This window comes from Barbus barbus, assembly GCF_936440315.1.
Source record: "Barbus barbus genome assembly, chromosome: 47".
Lineage (NCBI taxonomy): Eukaryota > Metazoa > Chordata > Actinopteri > Cypriniformes > Cyprinidae > Barbus > Barbus barbus.
The window spans coordinates 10,501,908-10,523,327 of NC_136725.1; the positions used below are offsets into that span (position 1 = coordinate 10,501,908).

At 42.0% G+C, this 21,420-nt stretch overlaps 6 protein-coding genes across 7 annotated transcripts; 4 read left to right on the forward strand and 2 right to left on the reverse strand.

Annotated features, from left to right (window-relative positions):
* Positions 1 to 9,532: 9,532 nt before the first annotated feature.
* On the forward strand, positions 9,533 to 10,742 carry LOC306865718 (ubiquinol-cytochrome-c reductase complex assembly factor 3-like). The gene is made up of 2 exons (XM_079410476.1): positions 9,533 to 9,840; positions 10,239 to 10,742. The coding sequence occupies exons 1-2, from the start codon at positions 9,724 to 9,726 to the stop codon at positions 10,365 to 10,367; spliced, it is 246 nt and encodes an 81-aa protein (XP_079266602.1). The 5' UTR covers positions 9,533 to 9,723; the 3' UTR covers positions 10,368 to 10,742.
* A 103-nt stretch (positions 10,743 to 10,845) lies between these two features.
* LOC306865717 (distal membrane-arm assembly complex protein 1) lies at positions 10,846 to 11,448 on the forward strand. The gene is made up of 2 exons (XM_079410475.1): positions 10,846 to 11,256; positions 11,326 to 11,448. Exons 1-2 carry the CDS (start codon positions 11,052 to 11,054, stop codon positions 11,388 to 11,390), a joined length of 270 nt encoding a protein of 89 aa, XP_079266601.1. The 5' UTR covers positions 10,846 to 11,051; the 3' UTR covers positions 11,391 to 11,448.
* Positions 11,449 to 11,490: 42 nt separating this feature from the next.
* Positions 11,491 to 12,720, reverse strand: LOC306865716 (ubiquitin-like FUBI-ribosomal protein eS30 fusion protein). Its single transcript, XM_079410474.1, has 5 exons — positions 12,623 to 12,720; positions 12,439 to 12,523; positions 12,178 to 12,322; positions 11,954 to 12,009; positions 11,491 to 11,855 (listed from the first exon to the last, which is right to left on the reverse strand). Exons 2-5 carry the CDS (start codon positions 12,511 to 12,513, stop codon positions 11,730 to 11,732), a joined length of 402 nt encoding a protein of 133 aa, XP_079266600.1. The 5' UTR covers positions 12,514 to 12,523; positions 12,623 to 12,720; the 3' UTR covers positions 11,491 to 11,729.
* Positions 12,721 to 12,940: 220 nt separating this feature from the next.
* On the forward strand, positions 12,941 to 14,101 carry LOC306865636 (large ribosomal subunit protein mL49-like). Its single transcript, XM_079410356.1, has 4 exons — positions 12,941 to 13,049; positions 13,218 to 13,365; positions 13,516 to 13,640; positions 13,722 to 14,101. Exons 1-4 carry the CDS (start codon positions 12,948 to 12,950, stop codon positions 13,866 to 13,868), a joined length of 522 nt encoding a protein of 173 aa, XP_079266482.1. The 5' UTR covers positions 12,941 to 12,947; the 3' UTR covers positions 13,869 to 14,101.
* Positions 14,102 to 14,312: 211 nt separating this feature from the next.
* On the forward strand, positions 14,313 to 16,636 carry LOC306865567 (zinc finger HIT domain-containing protein 2-like). Its single transcript, XM_079410257.1, has 2 exons — positions 14,313 to 14,455; positions 14,601 to 16,636. Exon 2 carries the CDS (start codon positions 14,643 to 14,645, stop codon positions 16,200 to 16,202), a length of 1,560 nt encoding a protein of 519 aa, XP_079266383.1. The 5' UTR covers positions 14,313 to 14,455; positions 14,601 to 14,642; the 3' UTR covers positions 16,203 to 16,636.
* Positions 16,197 to 21,231, reverse strand: LOC306865568 (delta(14)-sterol reductase TM7SF2-like). Of its 2 annotated transcripts, XM_079410258.1 has the most exons (11): positions 21,111 to 21,231; positions 20,811 to 20,876; positions 20,520 to 20,716; positions 20,371 to 20,425; positions 19,349 to 19,543; positions 19,146 to 19,249; positions 18,704 to 18,823; positions 18,450 to 18,618; positions 18,295 to 18,375; positions 17,982 to 18,104; positions 16,197 to 16,600 (listed from the first exon to the last, which is right to left on the reverse strand). In XM_079410258.1, exons 2-11 carry the CDS (start codon positions 20,869 to 20,871, stop codon positions 16,440 to 16,442), a joined length of 1,266 nt encoding a protein of 421 aa, XP_079266384.1. In that variant the 5' UTR covers positions 20,872 to 20,876; positions 21,111 to 21,231; the 3' UTR covers positions 16,197 to 16,439. The 2 variants fall into 2 exon arrangements, with proteins under 2 accessions (XP_079266384.1, XP_079266385.1); XM_079410259.1 differs by lacking the exon at positions 18,295 to 18,375 and having other exon boundaries at positions 16,349 to 16,600.
* Positions 21,232 to 21,420: the final 189 nt, after the last annotated feature.

A 21,420-nucleotide genomic window follows, 5' to 3' on the forward strand; every position in this document is an offset into this window, starting at 1 on the left:
GGACAGGTTTGAAAACGCTGGTTACGTAGATAACCGTGGTTCTGTGAATTACAGATGACCGCCAGAGACGGTGTTACATAGTGGATAATCGCAGCGCCAGCTGGATAGGTCGAGGAAGAATATACCAACAAAATCACGTAGTGACATAAGCTGAGCTGAAGAATATAAGCCACTGCAGCTCAGCGTCCCTCCTCGAAGCATCTTGCATTCCGAGTGACAGGGAACTCTGGCGGTCATCCGGAATTAACAGAACCACAGTTACATACGTAACCAGAGTTCTGTTTCATTCCTCTTGACTGCCAGAGACGGTGTTACATAGTGGATGACCCATGCCAACAAAGTCACGAGGAAGTAACTTACCAGGAGAATACAGGGTCACTTGCAAAGAACAGCTGAGCTCACATCCGGAGAATCAGCAACACTGATGTTGTAGAATCTCGCAAGCGTACAAGGGGAAGACCATGTCACCGTGGCACAGATATCTGTAAGAGAAACACCCTTAAAGGCAGCCCAAGAAGAGGAAACAGCCCTGGTGGAATGGCAAGTGATGGCACCAGGCACAGGTTGCTGAGCCTTCTTATAGGCCAAAACAATAACCTCAACAATCCATCGTGATAGCATCTGCTTGCTTAAAGGGGCACCTCTCCTAGCATCCCCAAAACAGACAAACAACTATTCTGATTGTCTTAACTGCACTGTAGCCTCTACATACAATTTTAAAGCTTGCATAGGGCACAAGAGTGGAGAACATTGGTCAAGGACTGTTGGCTCCAAGGAGCGTAGTTCAATAGACTGGTTAACAAACTGTTGCAACAGCACCTTAGGGAGGAAAGCCGGATTGGGCCAAAGGGTAAACCTAGTGCCCTCTGGCTTCCATCTCATACAGGACTGACTCACAGACAGTGCATGAAGCTCACCCACTCGCATTGTAGAAGCCACCGCCAAGAGAAAAGCCGCCTTCAAGGACTTCCACCTTAGATCCACTTCCTCCAAAGGTTCAAAAGGAGACTGACAGAGTGACTCCAGCACAATAGATAAGTTCCACACTGGTGAACGGGGAGAGCGAACAGGATTGAGACATCTCATACCTTTCAAAAAACTGCAAACTAGGCTGTGGGAGCCCAAAGAGGAGCCATCCACAGAGGTATGATGTGCCGAAATGGCCGCCACATAAACCTTTAATGTGGAGGCTGCTTTGCTGCTTTCCAAAAGACCTTGTAAGAAAGTTAAAACGACAGAAATTCTGCATTGGACAGGGTCAAGATCACGGGTCGCACACCATGAACAGAAAGAGTTCCATCGGTAGGCATAAAACTTCCTTGTAGAAGCCCCCCTTGCATTAAGAACAGTATGAATGACCGAAGGCTCACAGTCTGCTAATAAGGAGTTGGTCCCAGAGGCCACACCCATAACTGCAGGTGGGCTGGATCTGGATGCCAAATACGACCGTCCAGTTGGCACAGCAAATCCCTCCTCACCGGAAGCTGTCTCGCTTTGCCCACCAACAATGTTAGGATCAAGGGAAACCATGGTTTGGACAGCCACCGTGGTGCTATCAGAAGCACACGATGTCTGCCCTGATTAATTCTGTGAAGTGTCTCCAATAGCAGAGGAATTGGCGGGAAAGCATACAGAAGGCAGTCTGGCCAATCGTGCGAAAGTGCATCCTGTCCTAACGGACTGGATGCTTCTACCCATTGCAAACCACAACAGGCAGTGGGTTGTGTTTTCTGAAGTGAACAGGTCTAATTCCACTGTACCGAAATCCTGCCAAATGCCCTGAACTACATCTGGGTGTAGCCTCCACTCGCCTGGATGTATCCAATTCCTGGACAGAGCATCTGCAACCTGATTGACTACCCCTGGCAGATAAGCAGCCCTCAGCGACGCAAACCGTGGTAGTGACCAGGTGAGGATCTTGCGAGTGAGCCACAACAAACTCTCTGTCTTCGTACCCCCCTGGTGATTCAGATTGAAAACTGTTGATGTATTGTCTGATCGAATAACCACGTGGCGGCCCGCTAGAACCGGAAGGAAATGTCTCAAGGCCAGAAAAACTGCGCGCATCTCCAACAAGTTGATGTGGTCTGTCGATTGGTCCCTTGACCATCTGCCACTGATACCTCTGTGGTTCCATACCACCCCCCAACCTATGAGGGATGCGTCTGTTGTTACAACTTTGCGGCGAGAGGGGACAATTCCCAATGGCACACCTGCTGTCAAAAAGGTTAGGGAAGCCCACTTGCGGAGGACATGCACGCAACTGCGAGTCACTATAATCCGCCGATGCCGATGATGAGATGAATCCAACCGCAGAATGTTGTTCCATACTTGCAGGGGTCGCAGATAGAGTAATCCCAGGGGAATCACGGAGGAGGCTTCTGTTAGCATTCCGACTAGCCTCAGGAACACTCATCTGAGGGGACAGAGAGCTCTTTGCCCTGTTCACTGAGAGAACTTGGCCACATGGTCTAGTAGTAGCTGTGTATTGTGCACAGATTGGGCCTTCGTCTGAGCACAAAGCAGCCAGTCATCCAGATATGGTAGAATTCGCATTCCCTGGGCCCACAGGGGAGACAGGGCAGCCTTCATACATCTCGTAAACACACGAGGGGCTAGTGAGAGGCCAAATGGTAGAACTTTGAACTGATAACTCTTATTCTTGAAACTAAAGCGAAGAAGCGTCCTGTGATGCATGGCAATTGGAACATGGAAATATGCATCCGTCAGGTCTACACTCATGAACCAATCCCTTTCTGCAACTGACCGAAGAACATCGGTCACATGCAACATGCAAAATTCTTCAATCTAAAATTGGACAGAAACCTCCATCTCATTTTGGAACCAGAAAATATGCTGAATAAAACCCCTCTTTTTGAACTAAGGGGTGAACCTTCTCTATCGCTCTCTTCTCCAACAAGGAAAGAATTTCTCGAGAGAGAGAGAGAGCTGCAGAACATATCGGATTTGTCACAACTGTTGGGATGAGACCCGAGAACTTGGGGGGCCGGCAGCGGAACTGCAGAGTATAACCGTTGCGCACTGTTGCCAAGACCCAAGGGTCAGACACTGTGCTCTCCCAGTAATTTAGATGATGCGTCGTAAAACATCCGACCGCCAGCCCTAGCGTTCAGGACTTGAAGTTCTGGCCTTTTGAAGTTTTTGGGGGGCGTTGACGTGGCGATGGAGGATTGGGCCACCATGAAAGTGGCGTATCTGGGCCTCATCAGAACCCGGAAACCTCTGTTGACCTTGAGGTCGACTAGAAGGTTGTCGGAAACGCAGTTACACAGGTGTATAACGGCGATGGGCAGGTGGTATAGGCATTCTAAAATTTGGTGTACGTTGCACCTGTGTTAGCTGTTTGGGTAGTCGCAGACAGCTTCATTAGTTTTTCCAACACATCGGATATGTCAGGACCAAAAAGATGCCCAGGAACGATGGGAAAGTCTCTCAAAGTCTTTCTACAATCCTCCGGTAATCTGACCTGATCGAGCCATACTTGCCAGAGAGTTGCTGTGAGTGACCCTAGTTCTCGAGTCACATGTCCCATAGCTAATAAGACTGTCTGTAAAAACCGTGGCACAGAGGGATCAGTCTCTGCCGACTCCAAGGAGTTAGAAGCTGCCAAAATTAGTTGGCAGACAGTGTTCTCAGCTCGCGTAATGTAGGCAGTTAACTCATAAGCTTTCTTCAAAGGGAATCTGTGCGGCCACACTGAGCACTAGGGCAGTGGGCGTTTCCCCGCAGTGCTTACACTGCTGACACTACCAGTGCAGCAACTGGCTGTTCAATTTCAGGCACACTCCGCACACCAATAGACTCCGCTTCTGCCATTGAAGCTTGAGTGCGAGCAGTCTTGGATCGTTTTTTGGCCATACCTGGTCCTTTGATGACATTCGAAAACTATGCCATGAAATCTCTGCATGCTGGCATAGCAAAGGAATCCACAGGTGAAGGTCTACGGAAAAACATATATATGAATAATGAACAGGATGTGCAGGACATTTGTCAAGGCCAAGACGAGCCACTGCCATCCGAAGCACTTCCAATGTGTCATCCACTGGATGTGGAGCATTCTCAGATGAATGAAGAGAGCCCTCAGCAGAGCCACCAGCCACAGTAGATCCCACTGGCTTGTTATGGAGCTCAGGAACTTCAGTGGGAAGATGGTCTTGAAAATGTGTCCGAAGCACATGTAGACATAACATCAAGGTGAGGGGCTGTGAGAGTCATAAGGTGGAAACGTAGGTTCTTCACTAGATGAATGCGAGTGAATGTCCTCAGTGGAGGCCACAGCAGCAGTGGGTACTGGGTCTGCCGGTTGGAGGTTTTGCAAGAGGCGCTTCATCTCCGCCATATATGAAGAAAGGGAAGCAACTTCCTTCGACAACAGGTGCCCAGCTAAAAGCTTACCACTATGACTAGCATTCTTCTTAGCCCTAGGGGCGCCAGCGGCTGCAGAAGCACAACGTTTTTGAGCTTTCTGTTGCAAGGTTAAGTCCGCTGGTAAAACATTAGCATCCCGGCTTTGGTCCAACCCCGCCAAACGCAGCTGTCTTTCCGATATAGGTAGTAAGCTACAATGCAGACAGAGGTTAGTAAGTGCTTCCTTCAGGTGTTGAACACCCAGGCATGATGGACAGAGATCATGCCCGTCATCCAGGAGAAGCTCGTTGGGACAGAGCTTGCAAGCCAGCGAGAAGGCGGTGGAAATAGAGTGAAAAACCATTAAACCGCGATAGTTAGACAACATGTGGATACAACCACGAGGAACGACAGTAAATTTCTATATCTCCTACCTCCGGATGAACTGCGAGGAAAAAAGAAAAACAGAAAATTCCATCACAGTTCAAAATATTGACCAACGCCCACGGTTAGGTCCGTTGGCAGATAACACAGAGCAAAAAACACAATGCGACGCAAAATACAACGACGATGGAGGAACAGAGAGAAAATATTGAATTCAAAAAACTAATTCAACCTATTCAATGGACACCCACGGTTAGGACCGTTGGACAGATAAGTTAACAGGCGAAAGAAAAAACAATGGCAATGAAAAAAACAGTCAAAAACTAGTCACCAATATGGTGGCACGCCCACAGATAAAACCGTGAGGTAACTGCCACCACAAAACTTACTGACAGTCCGCAATGTAAACCAATCCAAAAGCGAACGATCGTTCTGCCACCTGAGGACGCGCACACACACATGGTTAGCCCCAGAGCATGTAATTTGGGAAATCCAGTGAATTCCTACAAAGTTATTGTCACAGCTTGGGAGGACGAATAATCCGCTGCTCCTAGGAAGCTGTATTCAACGATGAGAACTAATAATGCTACAACCTAATCCAAAGGCGAGAAAGAGGAGGGACACTGAGCTGCAGTGGCTTATATTCTTTCAGCTCATTTTAAGTCACTATGTGACTTTGTTGGTATATTCTTCCTCAACCTATCCAGCTGGCACTGCGATTATCCACTATGTAACACCTTCTCTGGCGGTCAGGAGGAATGAAACAGAACAAAAAAAATTATCAATGATAAATATACACTGACCAAAATTATAAACGCAACACTTTTGTTTTTGCCCCCATTTTTCATGAGGTCCGAAAACCAGTCAGTATCTGGTGTGGCCACCATTTGCCTCACGCAGTGCAACACATCTCCTTCGCATAGAGTTGATCAGGTTGTTGATTGTGGCCCCTGGAATGTTGGCACACTCCTCTTCAATGGCTGTGCAAAGTTGCTGGATATTGGCAGGAACTAGAACACGCTGTCGTATACGCCGATCCAGAGCATCCCAAACATGCTCAATGGGTGACATGTCCGGTGAGTATGCTGGCCATGCAAGAACTGGGATGTTTTCAGCTTCCAGGAATTGTGTACAGATCCTTGCAACATGGGGCTGTGCATTATCATACTGCAACATGAGGTGACGGTCGTGGATGAATGGCACAACAATGGGCCTCAGGATCTAGTCACGATATCTCTGTGCATTCAAAATCCCATCAATAAAATGCACCTGTGTTCGTTGTCCATAACATACACCTGCCCATACTATAACCCCACCGCCACCATGGGCCACTCGATCCACAACGTTGACATCAGCAAACCGCTCACCCACATGACGCCATACACACTGTCTGCCATCTGCCCTGTACAGTGAAAACCGGGATTCATCCGTGAAGAGAACACCTCTCCAACGTGCCAGACGCCATCGAATGTGAGCAGTTGCCCACTCAAGTCGGTTACGACGACGAACTGCAGTCAGGTCGAGACCCCGATGAGGACGACGAGCATGCAGATGAGCTTCCCTGAGATGGTTTCTGACAGTTTGTGCAGAAATTCTTTGGTTATGCAAACCGATTGTTGCAGCAGCTGTCCGGGTGGCTGGTCTCAGACGATCTTGGAGGTGAAGATGCTGGATGTGGAGGTCCTGGGCTGGTGTGGTTACACATGGTCTGCGGTTGTGAGGCCGGTTGGATGTACTGCCAAATTCTCTGAAATGTCTTTGGAGACTGCTTATGGTAGAGAAATGTACATTCAATTCACAGGCAACAGCTCTGGTGGACATTCCTGCAGTCAGTATGCCAATTGCACACTCCCTCAAAACTTGCGACATCTGTGGCATTGTGCTGTGTGATAAAACTGCACATTTTAGAGTGGCCTTTTATTGTGGCCAGCCTAAGGCACACCTGTGCAATAATCATGCTGTCTAATCAGCATCTTGATATGCCACACCTGTGAGGTGGATGGATTATCTCGGCAAAGGAAAGTGCTCACTAACACAGATTTAGACAGATTTGTAAACAATATTTGAGAGAAATAGGCCGTTTGTGTACATAGAAAAAGTCTTAGATCTTTGAGTTCAGCTCATGAAGAATGGGGGCAAAAACAAAAGTGTTGCGTTTAAACCATCGGGAATGGATAACTTAGATGGTCGCCTTGAAAAATTAGCAGCCAGTTGTTTGGTGGAACCAGTTTGCCACATCTTTAATATCAGTATTAAAAAATGGATTTTCCCTTTAGATTGGAAAGAAGCAAAGTTTATTTCTTTACAGAAAAATGCAGCACTGAGTTTTAGTGGTGCAAATAGTCGACCAATAAGTTTATTGCCAGTTCTTAGTAAAGTGTTTGAAACGATAGTAGGTAAGACTCAAACCACTGGAGTGAGGTTCCTGAGATGCCCTTTCTCAATTGAGTTGACTAGAGGATCTGATGGTTGACCATATCAAAAGCAGCAGACAGATCCAGCAAGATAAGTAATTAAGATTTGGAAGCCGCTCTTGCAAGTCTTAGGGCTTCAACAACAGAAAGCAAGGCAGTTTCGGTCGAATGTCCACTTCTGAAGCCAGATTGGTTACTGTCCAGGAGGTTGTTCTGTGTGAGAAAGACAGAGAATTGGTTGAACACAACTCGTTCAAGTGTTTTTGCAATGAAAGGAAGAAGGGAAACCGGTCTATAGATCCCTAAAAGAGTTGGGTTAAGAGTGGGTTTTTTAAGAAGTGGAGTTATACGAGCCTGTTTAAATGCTGATGGAAAAATTTCAGTGTGAAGGGATGTGTTAACGATGTGAGTGAGTGCAGTTACAACTGCAGGAGAAATGGCTTGAAGGTGATGAGATGGAATAGGATCAAGCGGACAGGTAGTAGGATGACTGGAATGGATGAGTTTAGAGACTTCTGCCTCAGAGAGTGGAGAGAAGGATGTGAATGAGTGTATGTTTGCTGGTAAAATGTGTTTGATAGATTGTAGTGTGGAAAACTGTTTAGGGGGAGGAAGCGAAGATGAAACCATAGCAGATAGCCGGGAGGGAGAGAGTGAACGCAAGTTATGTCGAAAAGTGACATGTGGAGGGGTATGTGATGTGTCAGGAATCATGTTGAGGTTAAGAGTGAGGAGGAAGTGATCTGAGGTGTGCAGTGGAGTAACCAGCACATGATCAGTGGAGCAGTGTCGTGTGTAAATAAGGTCCAGTTGGTTGCCTGATTTGTGAGTAGCCGTAGTTAGCACTCTCTTGAGATCAAAAGAGGCAAGCAGAGTGTGGAAGTCTGCAGCCTGAGGTTTATCTAGGTGGATGTTGAAGTCTCCAAGTAAGACTAAGGGAGTACCATCCTCGGGAAAGGTTGAGAGCTCCAGGTGATCCTGGAGGACGATAAACAACTACAAAATGGATTTTTAGAGGGTAGGTAATAGTAACCGAATGTGATTCAAAGGAGCTGTTGATATTCAGATATGGTAAAGGAGTAAATTTCTAATTATTATAGATGAGCAGACCAGTACCTCCACCTCTTCCAGTCAAATGGGGGGTGTGGGAAAAGGAGAAATTATTGGAGAGTGCTGCAGGTATAACATTGTCCTCTGGTTTGATCCAGGTCTCTGTCAGGGCTATGAGGTTTAACCTTGAATGGCAAGTAATGGAAGAAATGAAATCAGCTTTGTTGACAGCAGACTGACAATTCCAGAGACCAATAGAAAAAGAAAGTAATGTATTAGCAGACATAGGCAAAGTGTGCAGGTTGATAGGATTGCTCTGTCTACAGTGTGTGATCCGTGGTTTGCGAGTGCTAGTGATAGTATTGATCTGGAAACACATAGTAAATATTTAATGGTGCAGTACTAAGTGGATTGTTGATCTTGATGTTATGTATGAAATTTGGGTTTGTATGTTTTATTGTATTGGTTTTTGTTGTTATGGATTAATGTAATTTTGTTTTTTACTTGTTGGGCCCCAGGATGAATGGGGATCCAAATAAACAAATAATAAAAATAATATAATAATATAATGCTCTGCAGTGAATGGGTGCCATCAGAGTCCAAACAGTTGATAAAAGCATCACAATAATCTACATAAGTCTTTTGACTTAAAAATGCTGCTTCTGCCCAAAATACTGGTCCATAATCCATCTGCTTTTATCAGCTGTTTGGACTCTCTGACTGCACCCATTCACTGCAGAGGATCCATTGGTGAGCTAGGGATGTAATGCTAAATTTATCCAAATCTATTCCCATGAAGAAACTCAAACTCATCTACATGCTGGATGGCCTGAGGGTGGGTAAATTTTCAGCAAATTTTTATTTTTGGGTGAACTGTTTTTTTGTGTGTTTTTTTTAAATCATACAACCACTTATTTAAACACTGATTATTTTCACATATGTCACATATTTTCACATTTCACATCTTTTTAATTAATATTCAGTTTTTTGTAAATTCAGAAAAAAAAAATATTATTGTAATTTTAACCAGAAATGTTATATTATGTTGCATCCAATATTTTGTGAAAAAATCCTGTTGTGGATCCCCCCATTACAAAAAGGTGTGTGAAAGAAGGAACATTATTTGGATCCTTCCAAACCATTATCATTCCATTCTTTTTATATTTTGCATTGACTTAATTGTAAAATAAATAAATGACCAAATAATATTTAACTTATAGGAAACATAATATTATCAATTAACTGCAAACCATCCCAAAATAATAAATCTTATGTGAGAGTTAAACGGACGTCACCTGTCCTTTTCCACAATCCTTACTGACCTATCTGCCAGTAACCGGTTAAAAAGTTGTATAATGAAGGACTCCCACAATGCACTGCATCGAGTCTGACAGTGTGCGGTGTGTTGTATACTGATCTAGGATTTCTCGCGACCCAAAGGAGTTGGATCATTTACACCACGCGAGTAATTACTGCGTCGGACGCTCGCGTTGAGCTCGTGCACACCATGAGCGGTTTGAGGACCGTCCTGTCCTCGATCGGGGTGATCGGGCTTGTCGGCGTGGGCTACGGCATGTGGGCCATAATTTCACCTGGAGAGGAGAGGAAAAGAGAAATGTTAAAGGTACTGAAACAGTGCAATTTTATTAATGAGAAACATAAACCTATTTGATTAACTCACATAATCGTGGGGTTGCATTCACGACTACTAACGACTCGTGTCATTGTAAACAATCTGCATGAAGTAGTCGTGCAGGGTTTCACTTGATATCTTATTAGCTGTGCGGGTAAGTTAACACTGATAGTGATAGTTACTCCCTCTGGTCACTTTTACGCCTCCTGATTTATAGCAGTGAGAAAACTACATTAGCAGTATCACATGTTGCTTTTATCCTCATCATGGATCACACATCTGTGTTGAATATTATAAAAATTATTTATATTGCAGCCGATGTTATGATGTAAAGTTGTAAACGACTGATTGAGTTGTGTCCTGATCCATCTCTTCATCTATTTTTCCAGAATCTGCCAGAGGCCAACCCCGTCCGAATGGAGGAGACCAGAAAGAGAAGTGCCCTCATGCTTCAGGTTTTAAAGGATGCTGCAGAGACGAATGACAACATTGCGCGTGGATATGGAGGCCAGAAATGAAGGAATGTGTTCACATGCCACTAGCAATCTGTAGATGCCTGGGAGTTTAAATATGAAGCCAGTGACTTGTTTAAAAATAAATTATCTTCAAATGCACCATGTGATATGGTAATCATCACTTGATGGACACTGCCATGAATGGCACTTTTGTTTTCCTTGCTGGAAAAGGTAATCCTAAAACGGTAGCTGTGTTGTGGACCTGGCTCCAAAAAAAACAAGCTGGCATGACCTGCCTTGTGGCTGATCCAAAATAGACCACATTGTTTATTTCTATAAATGTTTATGGAGTTTGTGTCGCAAATAAAACTTTAAACGTGTTTTGTGTGTTTTGCTAATATTTAGCAATTTCTAATAAAGTACACGATACGCTAAATGATGAGCGTTACGCGCACTGTTATCGCGTCTGCGCAATATTTGCACAGCGATGACTTGCACGAATGCAAAAACAGCACTAACGCTAAACGCTTCCGGTGTTCAGGGTCACTGTGACACCGATATTTTTCACGCTGGATCCTAAATCGCTCATAGCGATGGAGTTGGTGGACCGTTTTCTGTATGGGCGTTAATAATGTTACCAAATTATTTGAAAATTAGACAGCGTCACTTTTTAAAAACGCCCGATACCAGTACAAAGGAGCTTTTGGTGCTCGTGTCCGCTTGGATATTACAGACTTCAAACTAAACATGTCAAATCCACCGGAGCAGGCGAGTCCGGTCACACCGCAGCCGACTAAGAAGCCGCTGTTTGGGGACTGCTGGAGCTGCCGAGTCCTCTCGGGCGGCGGGCTGCTGGCTTCAGGGGGATATGTGGGCATGCATGCGAAGAGAGTCGTGCGTCTCGGCGGACCCGCGTCTTTGGGCACAGTGGTTCAGATGATGTTTGCAGCAGGTGAGCTCGTTCATGTCTTCTCTGTTATCAGACATGAAATCAGAACTAACTCTGATCTGTTCTCCTCAGGTTTGGCCGCCTGGGGCATGGTGGTGATCTTTGATCCAGTGGGGAAGAAGACAAGAAATGCATAGCTTTGAATTTGGTCTTCCTATGTTGACATGGACTTTTGAATAAATCACCAAATCCACACTGGCAGAGTTATTAAATTCAAATAATTATGAGAATGTTATTCAATCATATTTCATTAAATGTTTTTATTTGCAACATACAAAACCTGTTTCTTTCATCAAAGTGATTCAGTTTTATTACGTAGCTTATTACATCATTGTAATAACATACTTTTCAAATTATCGTAGCATATAAAGTGCCCAAAATATATTATTTTTTGCCCATCAGGAATGTCCTGCTAGTCAGCCAAAGTGAATTATTCAGGAATGCAGTGAACACTGACAGTTATTTTGAAGAGCAAATTATGAGTTTGCATTTGGTCCTTTCTTTTTGCCAAATGTTGGGACGACATTAACAAAGCGCCGGTTATACTGAATTCTTCTCTTTGCCCTGCCGGTCCTTTTCTTTTTCTTCTCCTGCTTGTCCACCTGGAATAATCAACAGTGAACAAAGTCAATAAACCAGTACATGCCCAAAATTATATTTTTTAAATATTATGGTACATGAACATTGAGATGCATCTTACTTTGGGAGTTTGTCCTCTGACTTTGCCTGCTCTAGCCAGGGAACCATGGACTTTGCCTTTGGGTGGGAACAGGTTATATTTATGAAAACATCCAAACCAAGATAATGTATCATAAGCTATCAATTACTCAAAAAAAAAACAGAATTTCTAGTTGCTTCTGCCTACTGTCAGCACAAATTAATATAATAATGCATGTAAAATAATTAAGTTCATCAGATCTTTACCTCCTAACAGCCTCGATGTGACCTCAAGAGTGTTGAACTCCTCAATCCCAGACTGACACATCAGTGTCTCATCCTCCAGAGGAACCCCGCAGAGAGAAATGATCTGATCATCACATGCCAGGCCCTCCAAAGCTTCAATCTGAGCCTGAAAAAACAAAACAATTAAATACATCATTTCCAAATCCTATTCAAATTTGTCTAAATTAACTATGCTTATAAATGTGGGCTATTAACTACATACAAAATTCAGAAAAAAAGTACCTTGATTTGGGCAACAGTCTCTGAGCCATTCAGATGAATAGAGTGCAAAGTCTGGCCACGAACAAACAACTGCATGATGTTCAGTCTTCAAAAAACAGAACTAAAATATGTAATCCGCTTGACGGAATCGTTGCAAACAGCACAATATAAACAATATTATTATTTAAATATTAGAAACACGTACCTAAATCGCTACTGATACCAGATATGAACGCCAAACACGACATCAACATCAAGTCTGCGCAATGTTTACGCGATTCTAGAAGGTGTTGTCCTGCGCATGCGCATTTTATTAAAGCCACATAAAAGTCCTCTGGACAGCTTCTAAAACACAGGTTGCAATATAGCGTTTCAATTTTATTTTTTTACTTAGAATTGAAAATAACATTGTTAAAATGTAGATTTTAGTCATCTTGAAAATATTATCCGTACGTATTTTTCTTTTGTTGTTAATAAAGTTTTCTCACTCAAACCCATGACGTCCTTCCGCTCTCTCAGAGGAAAGAGAAATGGCCGCCTCCGCGAGAAGCACGTCTTTGACGGTCTGCCGAGCTGCTTACAGAGCTTTTAATCCAGCCACACGTTCACTGAGGACTGGAGCTTGTTTGAGAGTCAGTATTGCAGTCATTTTTTATTCATCCAGGTAGTGTAAAAATCAGGTGCATCAGCTGTCACAGTATAGATGTGTTCTTGAAATGTTACGAGGAACAAACAGTCATTCTAGCTTGATACTGAAACATAACTGAGTGATTTAACAAAGCGGTTTGGTCTCATTTTAGACGGAAAGCAACCCTGCTGAAGGATCAAGGGGCTTTATTGAATCCACAGAAGAGTTCAGGTTCGTGGAGAGACTTGTTCCTCCTTCACGCATCCCAGCTCCACCTAAACATGAAGGTCCTGCACCGTCAGGATGGATCCCACCATCAGGTGAGCGCACTTGTGTTTTTGCCTTACATGGAGAAATGCATGTAATCATAATATTGGTGCTTTAGCTTTAAGGGGTGGATGTGGTTTGATCTTTGATGTCAGGAAAGCATTCATTCATGGAGTTCTGTTTTAATGTCATTAATTATACAGCTACGCCACCTTCAGTGCCTTACATGATCCGTCGCTCCAGAATGCACAATGTGCCAGTGTACTCGGACATCAAGCATGGGAATCAGCACAGCACTCTGCTCAGAAAGATTGAGGGAGATATATGGGTAAGTGCAATGAACAGACCTTAGTAGAAGCACAATGTGTAATATATTAGTCCTGTTCTTTTATTAACTGATTATTTCCAGGCCCTGAATAATGATGTTAAGGAATTCCTGCTGGGGCTCACAGGCAAAGAGCCTCCAACGCAGGTCAATGAAGTGACCGGGACCATCAGAATTAAAGGGCAGTTTGATAAAGAGCTGAAGGACTGGCTATTGAAGAAGGGGTTTTAAATTTGGTGTGGGCACAGCTAATGAACTGAACTGCAATACAAAGGCTGAGAGGAAATGTATAATAGTGTTCTCTCCTCCTTAAACAGGTGGACAAACTGTAAATTATCATTAGTGTACAATTTAATATCTGTGTTTTGTTGTTGTATTAAAGAGTTTTTGATTATAGCAAACCTGTTTCCATGTTGTCCCTGTTGTTTAGGATTGAAATAAATGTAAGGTATTCACTAAATCCTATTTATAATACTTTTATCTGGCTTAATATAAATCTGTGTCTAATTATACATGCACTTTTGTTCAAATGCAAACATCACACAATTATGCATATACAGTAATAACACGGTAAAAAAAAAAACTGGTTTCATGGTAGTTCTTGCAGGAAATACGGTTTGTATTTACACCATGCGCAAATATTGCGCAGTCTTGACACATGAAAAGCAAGGGGACGAATACGTCATCATGTTGCGACGAGCAACGTTATTCTAACGTGACGCTTTAGTACGAAAGCATGGTATGAAGAAATATCTGCTAATTTTTAATATATTTGTACGTGTGTGGAAACACAGTGCGCATACACAGAATTATTTCAGGTAAGAAACTATAAAACGTTTATTAAGAGATATGTTGATGTGTAACGTAATAGATTTGAAGCTGTTATGCTTTTGTGAAGAGTTAGACTTTTATCAACATTAGACTTAATTATTAAAGATGACTTTTTTTTTCTTTTAATTGCAGATCTGAACATTAATACTAATCTACCCTATAAATTAGCTGCGCATGGATCCTGTTGTTAGACGTAAAATCCCTGCGTGCGTTCGTTCATTACTCACTGATATTGCACCGAAGGAGGAGCACCTCAGCGACTGGCCTGAAACAGACTCTGAATCAATTACCACCAAAGATGGGATCGCGCTCCCCCAAAGAGGGATTTCTGAAGCTCTCCTGACACCTGATGATGGGACAGAGGGTGGAACTACTGCATCAGCAGTCAAACCATGTGGGCTTTGCTTATCCAAACCCTCCTGTTACACTTGCCCGAGGTGTAACGTCCCATATTGCGGCTTGGCTTGTTACAGGAGTCAAAATCACTCTTCATGCTCAGAGGAGTTTTACAAAGAGTCTGTGCTGCAGGAACTGAAATCCCAAGGTGTCTCAGATGAGGAGGGGAAAAGCAAGATGCAGGAAATTCTGCTCCGGCTCAGACAGAGTGCAGAGAGCGAGGGAGGAATGGAGAATTTACTAAGGAACCTGGGAGAAGACGAAGCTAGTGTTACCGAAAAAGATGCACGTGCTTTGGAGCTGCTTTCTCGGTTAGCAGAGATTCAATCTAGTGGGGATGAAACAAGTCATGAGGCACAAGAAATACTAGCAACACTCAAAGATATTGAAGACGGGAGTGATGAAGAGGAAGCTGATTTAGCTGAAAAGATAGCAGGCCTGGATATCGACTCTCTTTCAGAGGAAGAACTCTGGTCGTTGTTGTCAGCCCAGGAAAAGGAGAAATTTGAGAGTCTGCTGAAAGAAGGTAGCATTGGTGGACTTGTTGTCCTGTGGAGCCCCTGGTGGGAACGGCATGAGAAAGATACTAAAGCACTTATCAAGGAACTTCAGTCTGAGAATGAAGAAGAAATGCACAATGCCAATGTTAAAAAACTCAGTAGCAATAAAGAAAAATCGGACAAATCACTAAAAAGCTCAATCCCTCCCATAAGAGCCAAAATTGCTCCTCTTCACACACTATCTTCAAACCCATCTCCTCTAGTGCGATACAACCTGATCAATGCTCTTTATGGATACACTTTCTCGCTGTGTCTCTATAATGGAGACAGCTCAGAGATGTTGCTGGAGTTCTGTCAGGCGGTGCTTGCCATCTCAGAGGGTTTGGGTGACGGACGGGTCTTCAACTCCGTCTCTGAGGCTCTTGATGCTGGAATGAGAGCTGTATCTGCAGGATACTTTGATCGAGAGGACCCTTTAGCTTCACTTCGAGCTGTGGAAGCGGTGGCTCATATTCTGACTGGAGAGAGCAGAGAGGATGCTGTGGGATATTCACTGTCTGCTCTGTCCCAGCTGCGCACAGCTTTGAGCAAGGCAAAGGCTTCTGTTCCTAAGGAAGACGAGCAGATGAGGCGGATGTATTTTCAAGCTGGAAAGAAGTGCAAGTTTTTTCAGTCTTGGGTGAAAGAGAATTCCAAAGTTTTGAGGAGTCTTGCTGGATGTGTGTGGATGGACTATGAGAGAAGGGAGGTGGAGAGGATGAGACTAGAGGGAGAGAAGAAATGTTTGGAAAAGGAACGGGGAAAAAGAAAAGGAGCTTTGATAGAAGAAATTGAGTGATTGTGTTGTATGTATTTGTAAATAAAAAGTAATCATTTAAAAAAAACAAAAAAACATTTGTATTACAGGTATACAAGTTTGTGTCTGAAGAATTAAAACATTTGTTGAGCCTTTAAATGTCATTAATGCTGCAGTCCACACTTGAAGATTGTACTGAACACTGATGATAATAAAAATGCTTTTAATAATACAATATATTTTTCATTTTTACTGCTTGTTCACAACAACCTGTCAGTCTTAATAAATGTACGGGATTATTCTGTAGGGCACTCGTCTGCAGTACGTGTCCCAGGCCAGTCCGTATTTGGCTCTGCATTGTTTCTCATCTCTGGCCTCTCGGTGGATGAGCAGAATGGTGAAATATATGACATAGAAGTAAGGCAGAATGTGAGACACTCCTAAGAAAAAAAGTTGGAATAAACAAATTATTAAATTATACTGCAATTATGATTTGATGACTTGAAGAAAAATATCAGTTTAAAAATCATTAACAGTTTGATGATTTGCCCAGGGTTCCCGCAGATCCTTAAAAAGTAATGCATTTACAACAGCGTACAACATACTGTCTCCTGCATGCAAAAAGAAAGAAAAAGGAGTAGCAAATGGGTAAATCGAAGTTCATTCTGTGTGTGTAATTATTGTTTTAACGATGTTCTTTTAACTGACATTGAGTTTGTCACTCATGCTTTCACTGTGTGATGTATCCACTTATATGCCCCCAAAATTCAAGGTACACGGGCATTTTTGCACCAAAGAGTTTTTATCTTATATTTATATCATATGATATAACTACATCACAATATCACAGGAGCAAGATTGTTGTTTTTTCCCATTTTAGCAAAATCAGTTAAATAGGTTAACCTTGTAAGTTCCATTTTAGACATAATATTGTCAATATTGACACTGCTGGATACTCAGTGGTCGAATGTTCCATTAATTGTCCGGTTTGAATAGGTCCAATGATAATAACTTACAGTACAACCGCAGCGGCACAAATGTGTTAATGTCGTGTGAAGGCATCTCCACAACAATATGAAAAATACCCCTATTTGAAGGATCCACAACTGGAAGTAAAAAATACATTTTTAAAATACATCAGTGATGTGCCGAGTCAGACAATTGTATTTACACTGCAATAAATATAGGCCTATCTGTTTCCACTAAAAATAGCCAGTGTAAAATAATGAGATCAACTGTATTCTTTATAACTTTATTCTAAAATATTTATTTGATAACTTTTAAACAGTTTTGTTTTTTTCTGGAAATTTTGATACATTTATTCTAAAACATAAGGATATTGGATTTTAGCAAAAAAAAAAAAAAAAGGTTTGGCACAAATGGCATCTGTAGTCCGTATCTCATATTTCCTTAATGTCTTGTACCTTTGACGGTGTTAAACATGGTGTCACGTGTATGGGAATGTGCATGGAAATTATATGCAGATGAGGTTATGCATAGTAAAACTTGGCGTTGTAAGCTCTATATATGGTGATTTTGGGGAGGAGTCGGGGTTGAGATGCACGTACGCACAATCTTCCCCTAACTGGGATTTATAAAGGGATTTTTGCACAGGTTCCGGCGTTCCTTTTGTGCGTACACAAAATCGAGCTTTTGTGCCTACATACACTTTTAGGATGAAATCTACGGAGAATTTTATAAATGAGGCCCCTGGCAACCCTGGTCTGCATAAAAATCATTATCGTGCAGGAGTGCTAAAGGAATGATAACTATGCAACTGAAACGAGGGGCATCAGTTCAAATAATTTGCCTATCACTTACCACAAGGCAGGGACCACGCCAGAGCCATGAGAAGGTCCCCTAGGTAGTTTGGATGCCTGACAAACCCCCACCACCCTGAAACCAAGAGACGCTTTCCTGTTGCAGTGGCGATAGTTTCCAGGTCTACAAGTGAAAAGAAAGGATGAGAAAATTACTCATTTATGCTAGTCTGGAAGCCATAATTTGGTCTCCAGTTAGAAATTCACCCTTTTCTTCAATTTAGATCCTGATAAACTGTCTTCACTAAATAAACAATGTTCACTAAATACAAACTTAAAGTTGGTAGCATATCAAAAGACACGTGATTACTAACGTGATACACTTTTATGTGTGGGGTCTCTTCTGAACTGATTTTTCTGAGAGTTGGACTTCCGGAAAATGTAAAAACCAATTCCTGCGAAAGATTACATATAGGAGAGTTAGGTAACATTAAACATTCAGATTGCTGAAAAACAGGCTGTAGATTACCATTTAGAAGAATAATCCCTGCTGCTCCGAGAGTACTAAGTGACTGTGGGTGCACAACCAGAAACATGGCCTGAAGACCATACGTGAAGGGAACCCAGGCCAGGTCGCCAAATGCCAACATAAACCCAAATCCATCATGCACAATGTCCATAGTAGTAAGCACAGCCTCCTGCAGACACAAGGAAAATGGTTATGTTGTGTGTATTTGGGGCTCTGTATGTATATATTTACAGATTAGACTAGTTTTCTCATACTTCATTCCACAGAGCATCTGTCACATAGAGGAGCTGGAAGCAATTGACAAGCAGCATGGCAAGAGATGGAGAGCCTCTCAGCTCTACTTCTTTCATTAACATCCCCAGGTTTATTACCACCTGAAAAACAACAACGCAAAAGAGAGAAAGTGGGTAAAAATACTTTGGTGTTTCAAATGAGATATTAGCATATTAGAATGATTTCTGAAGGATCATGTGACACTGAAGACTGGAGTAATGATGCTGAAAATTCAGCTTTTTAATCACAGGAACAAATTACATTTTAAAATGTAATGTTTAAAATAGAAAACAGTTATTTTAACTTGTAATAATATTTAACAATATTACTGTTTAAACGTACCAACCCCAAACTTTTAAACAATAGCACATATATTTACATACATATTAACATGTTCATGTAAACATCTGTTGAGACTCTTACCCAGCCTATTAATCCAGGTCTTAGTTCACAGAAATATTTCAAATCAAAGTCTCCAATCCGAGGGTTGAGCTCTCGGCCCATGAAGAAGTCATACAGAGGATTTCCTACAAATCACAATGTAACTGCGTTGACAAATACTTCAAAGTAGAAGCATATCCGGAATATCTGACAATAACTGTAAATATCAGGAATTATTATCTAACCTGTGTTTCCTCCAAGTGATAATGCATGCTGAGGTGCCCAGAAAGAGCGGATATACAGGTACATAGACAGCAGGTAGGACACACCGATGGCACATACAGCCAGAGGCAAAATCAGATCAAACAGATACCCGAATGGCATTCCCAGACAAACACATACTAGCAACAGGATAGCAGTAATGCTCAGGGCGTGGAAACCTAAGAAATAAAGATGTAAAAATCAGGTCACAATCATATCTACAAATCATATCCACAATCATAAGATGCAAAGATAAACATATACACTACCTTTCAAAAGGTTTAGATTGGTTTTAGTTTAATATTAAGCAGCACAACTGTTTTCAACATTGATAATAACAAGATATGTTTCTTGAGCACCGAATTTGCATATTAGAATGATTTCTGAAGGATCATGTGACACTGAAGACTGGCGTAATGGCTGCTAAAAATTAATCTTTGTCATAAGAGGAATCAATTACATTTTAAAATTGATTCAAATAGAAAACAGTTCATTTAAATTGTAATAATATTTCACAATATTAGTGTTTTTACTGTATTTTTGATCAAATAAATGCAGCCTTAGTGAAAATAAGAAACTACCTTCAAAATCATACTAGCCCCAAACTTTTTAACGGAAGTGTACATGTATTTATATTTTATCCTGATAATTTGAGATCATTAATATTTAAATTAAGCAATCAAGCTTACTATTTTCCTTTAGAACTGTACTAACTAACTATATATTATTTATATTGTAAAAATGCAGTCTTGAACTATGAAACTATGCTAAACTAAAGAAATGAAGCACTATCCAGATTTAAGGGGAAACTAGAGTTTAGTGACAAATGGAATTTGAACTCTACGTACTTTGTATATAATAGGTGGTAAAACCAAGGACAAGAGGTCAAAGATTATCGTGTCAACAAAAACCATCCCGTTTAATTTGTGTCAAAGACACAAAGACATTAAATGTATTATTAGCATTATTTGAATAACATTACAAACAGATAGACAGCGTATATTACCATTAATGGGATATTTCAGTCTGGATCCATCTCTGAGGACCAATCCTTCAGAAACCTGTTAACAAATAAATCAGTTAAATATCTGACATACTCTCTTCAGAAAATAACCTCATTTGTCATTCAAAGAAACGAATGATACACTATCTCACCTTCCCTATGGGCAGCAGATAGAGAAAACTCTGCAGGGTGATCCAGCCTACAATCAGAACCACGGCCAAAGGGTCCCATAAGTGTACTGCAGGGGGTAGAGGAGGAGGCCACTGCAGGACACTGGCTGCTGGAGACCGACACACACTCAGCAGGTACAGAACCGTCAGAGGCAGGAACACAGGGATGCAGGTGGCTCCTGGACAGGTGAGGTGGACAAATGAACTCAAATGGCACAAAAGCCACACAGTGACACATACATAAATGCATATATACAACAAATAGTAGCTCACCAAGAGAACCTCCAAATTCCCTTTCAGCTGAATGTGTTGCTTTGTGCTTGTTAGGCTTCATTTTGCCTGTTTAGGACAAAGATAAGGTCTTAGCATGGTTGGCAAAACAAATATATAGCATACAAGAATAGTGTATTTTTTAAATTTCAGTGCATTTGTTAAATGTAGTAGCTGTATACGCATTTGTAACGTCGTGATTATTTTCAGAATTCATCGAATCAAACAAATAACCCTGTAGTAACTTATTAATATATATATATATATATATATATATATATATACACCATATTTTTCTCTTACCTGTTTCCTACAAACTTTACTGTTGTATTGTATGGAAACCGTTCATCATCACTGTAGAAGCCTGAGGAGGTGACGCCTGCGCTCAGAACACGCTGTTTGCCTTTGCGCCATCTGACCAATCAGCGCGTAACGTGGGGAGTGGGGAGAGACAACCAGGGAACCAATCAGAATCAGAAACAAGCGGATGAACCCGCCCCTAATGTTTTCCTGACCAATGGCGATAGCGCCTTTTCTGGCTTCATATGCTAGTGCATTCAATAACAACAACAGACGGAAGGATGCGAATTTTTCCTCCCAAGAAACTGGGACG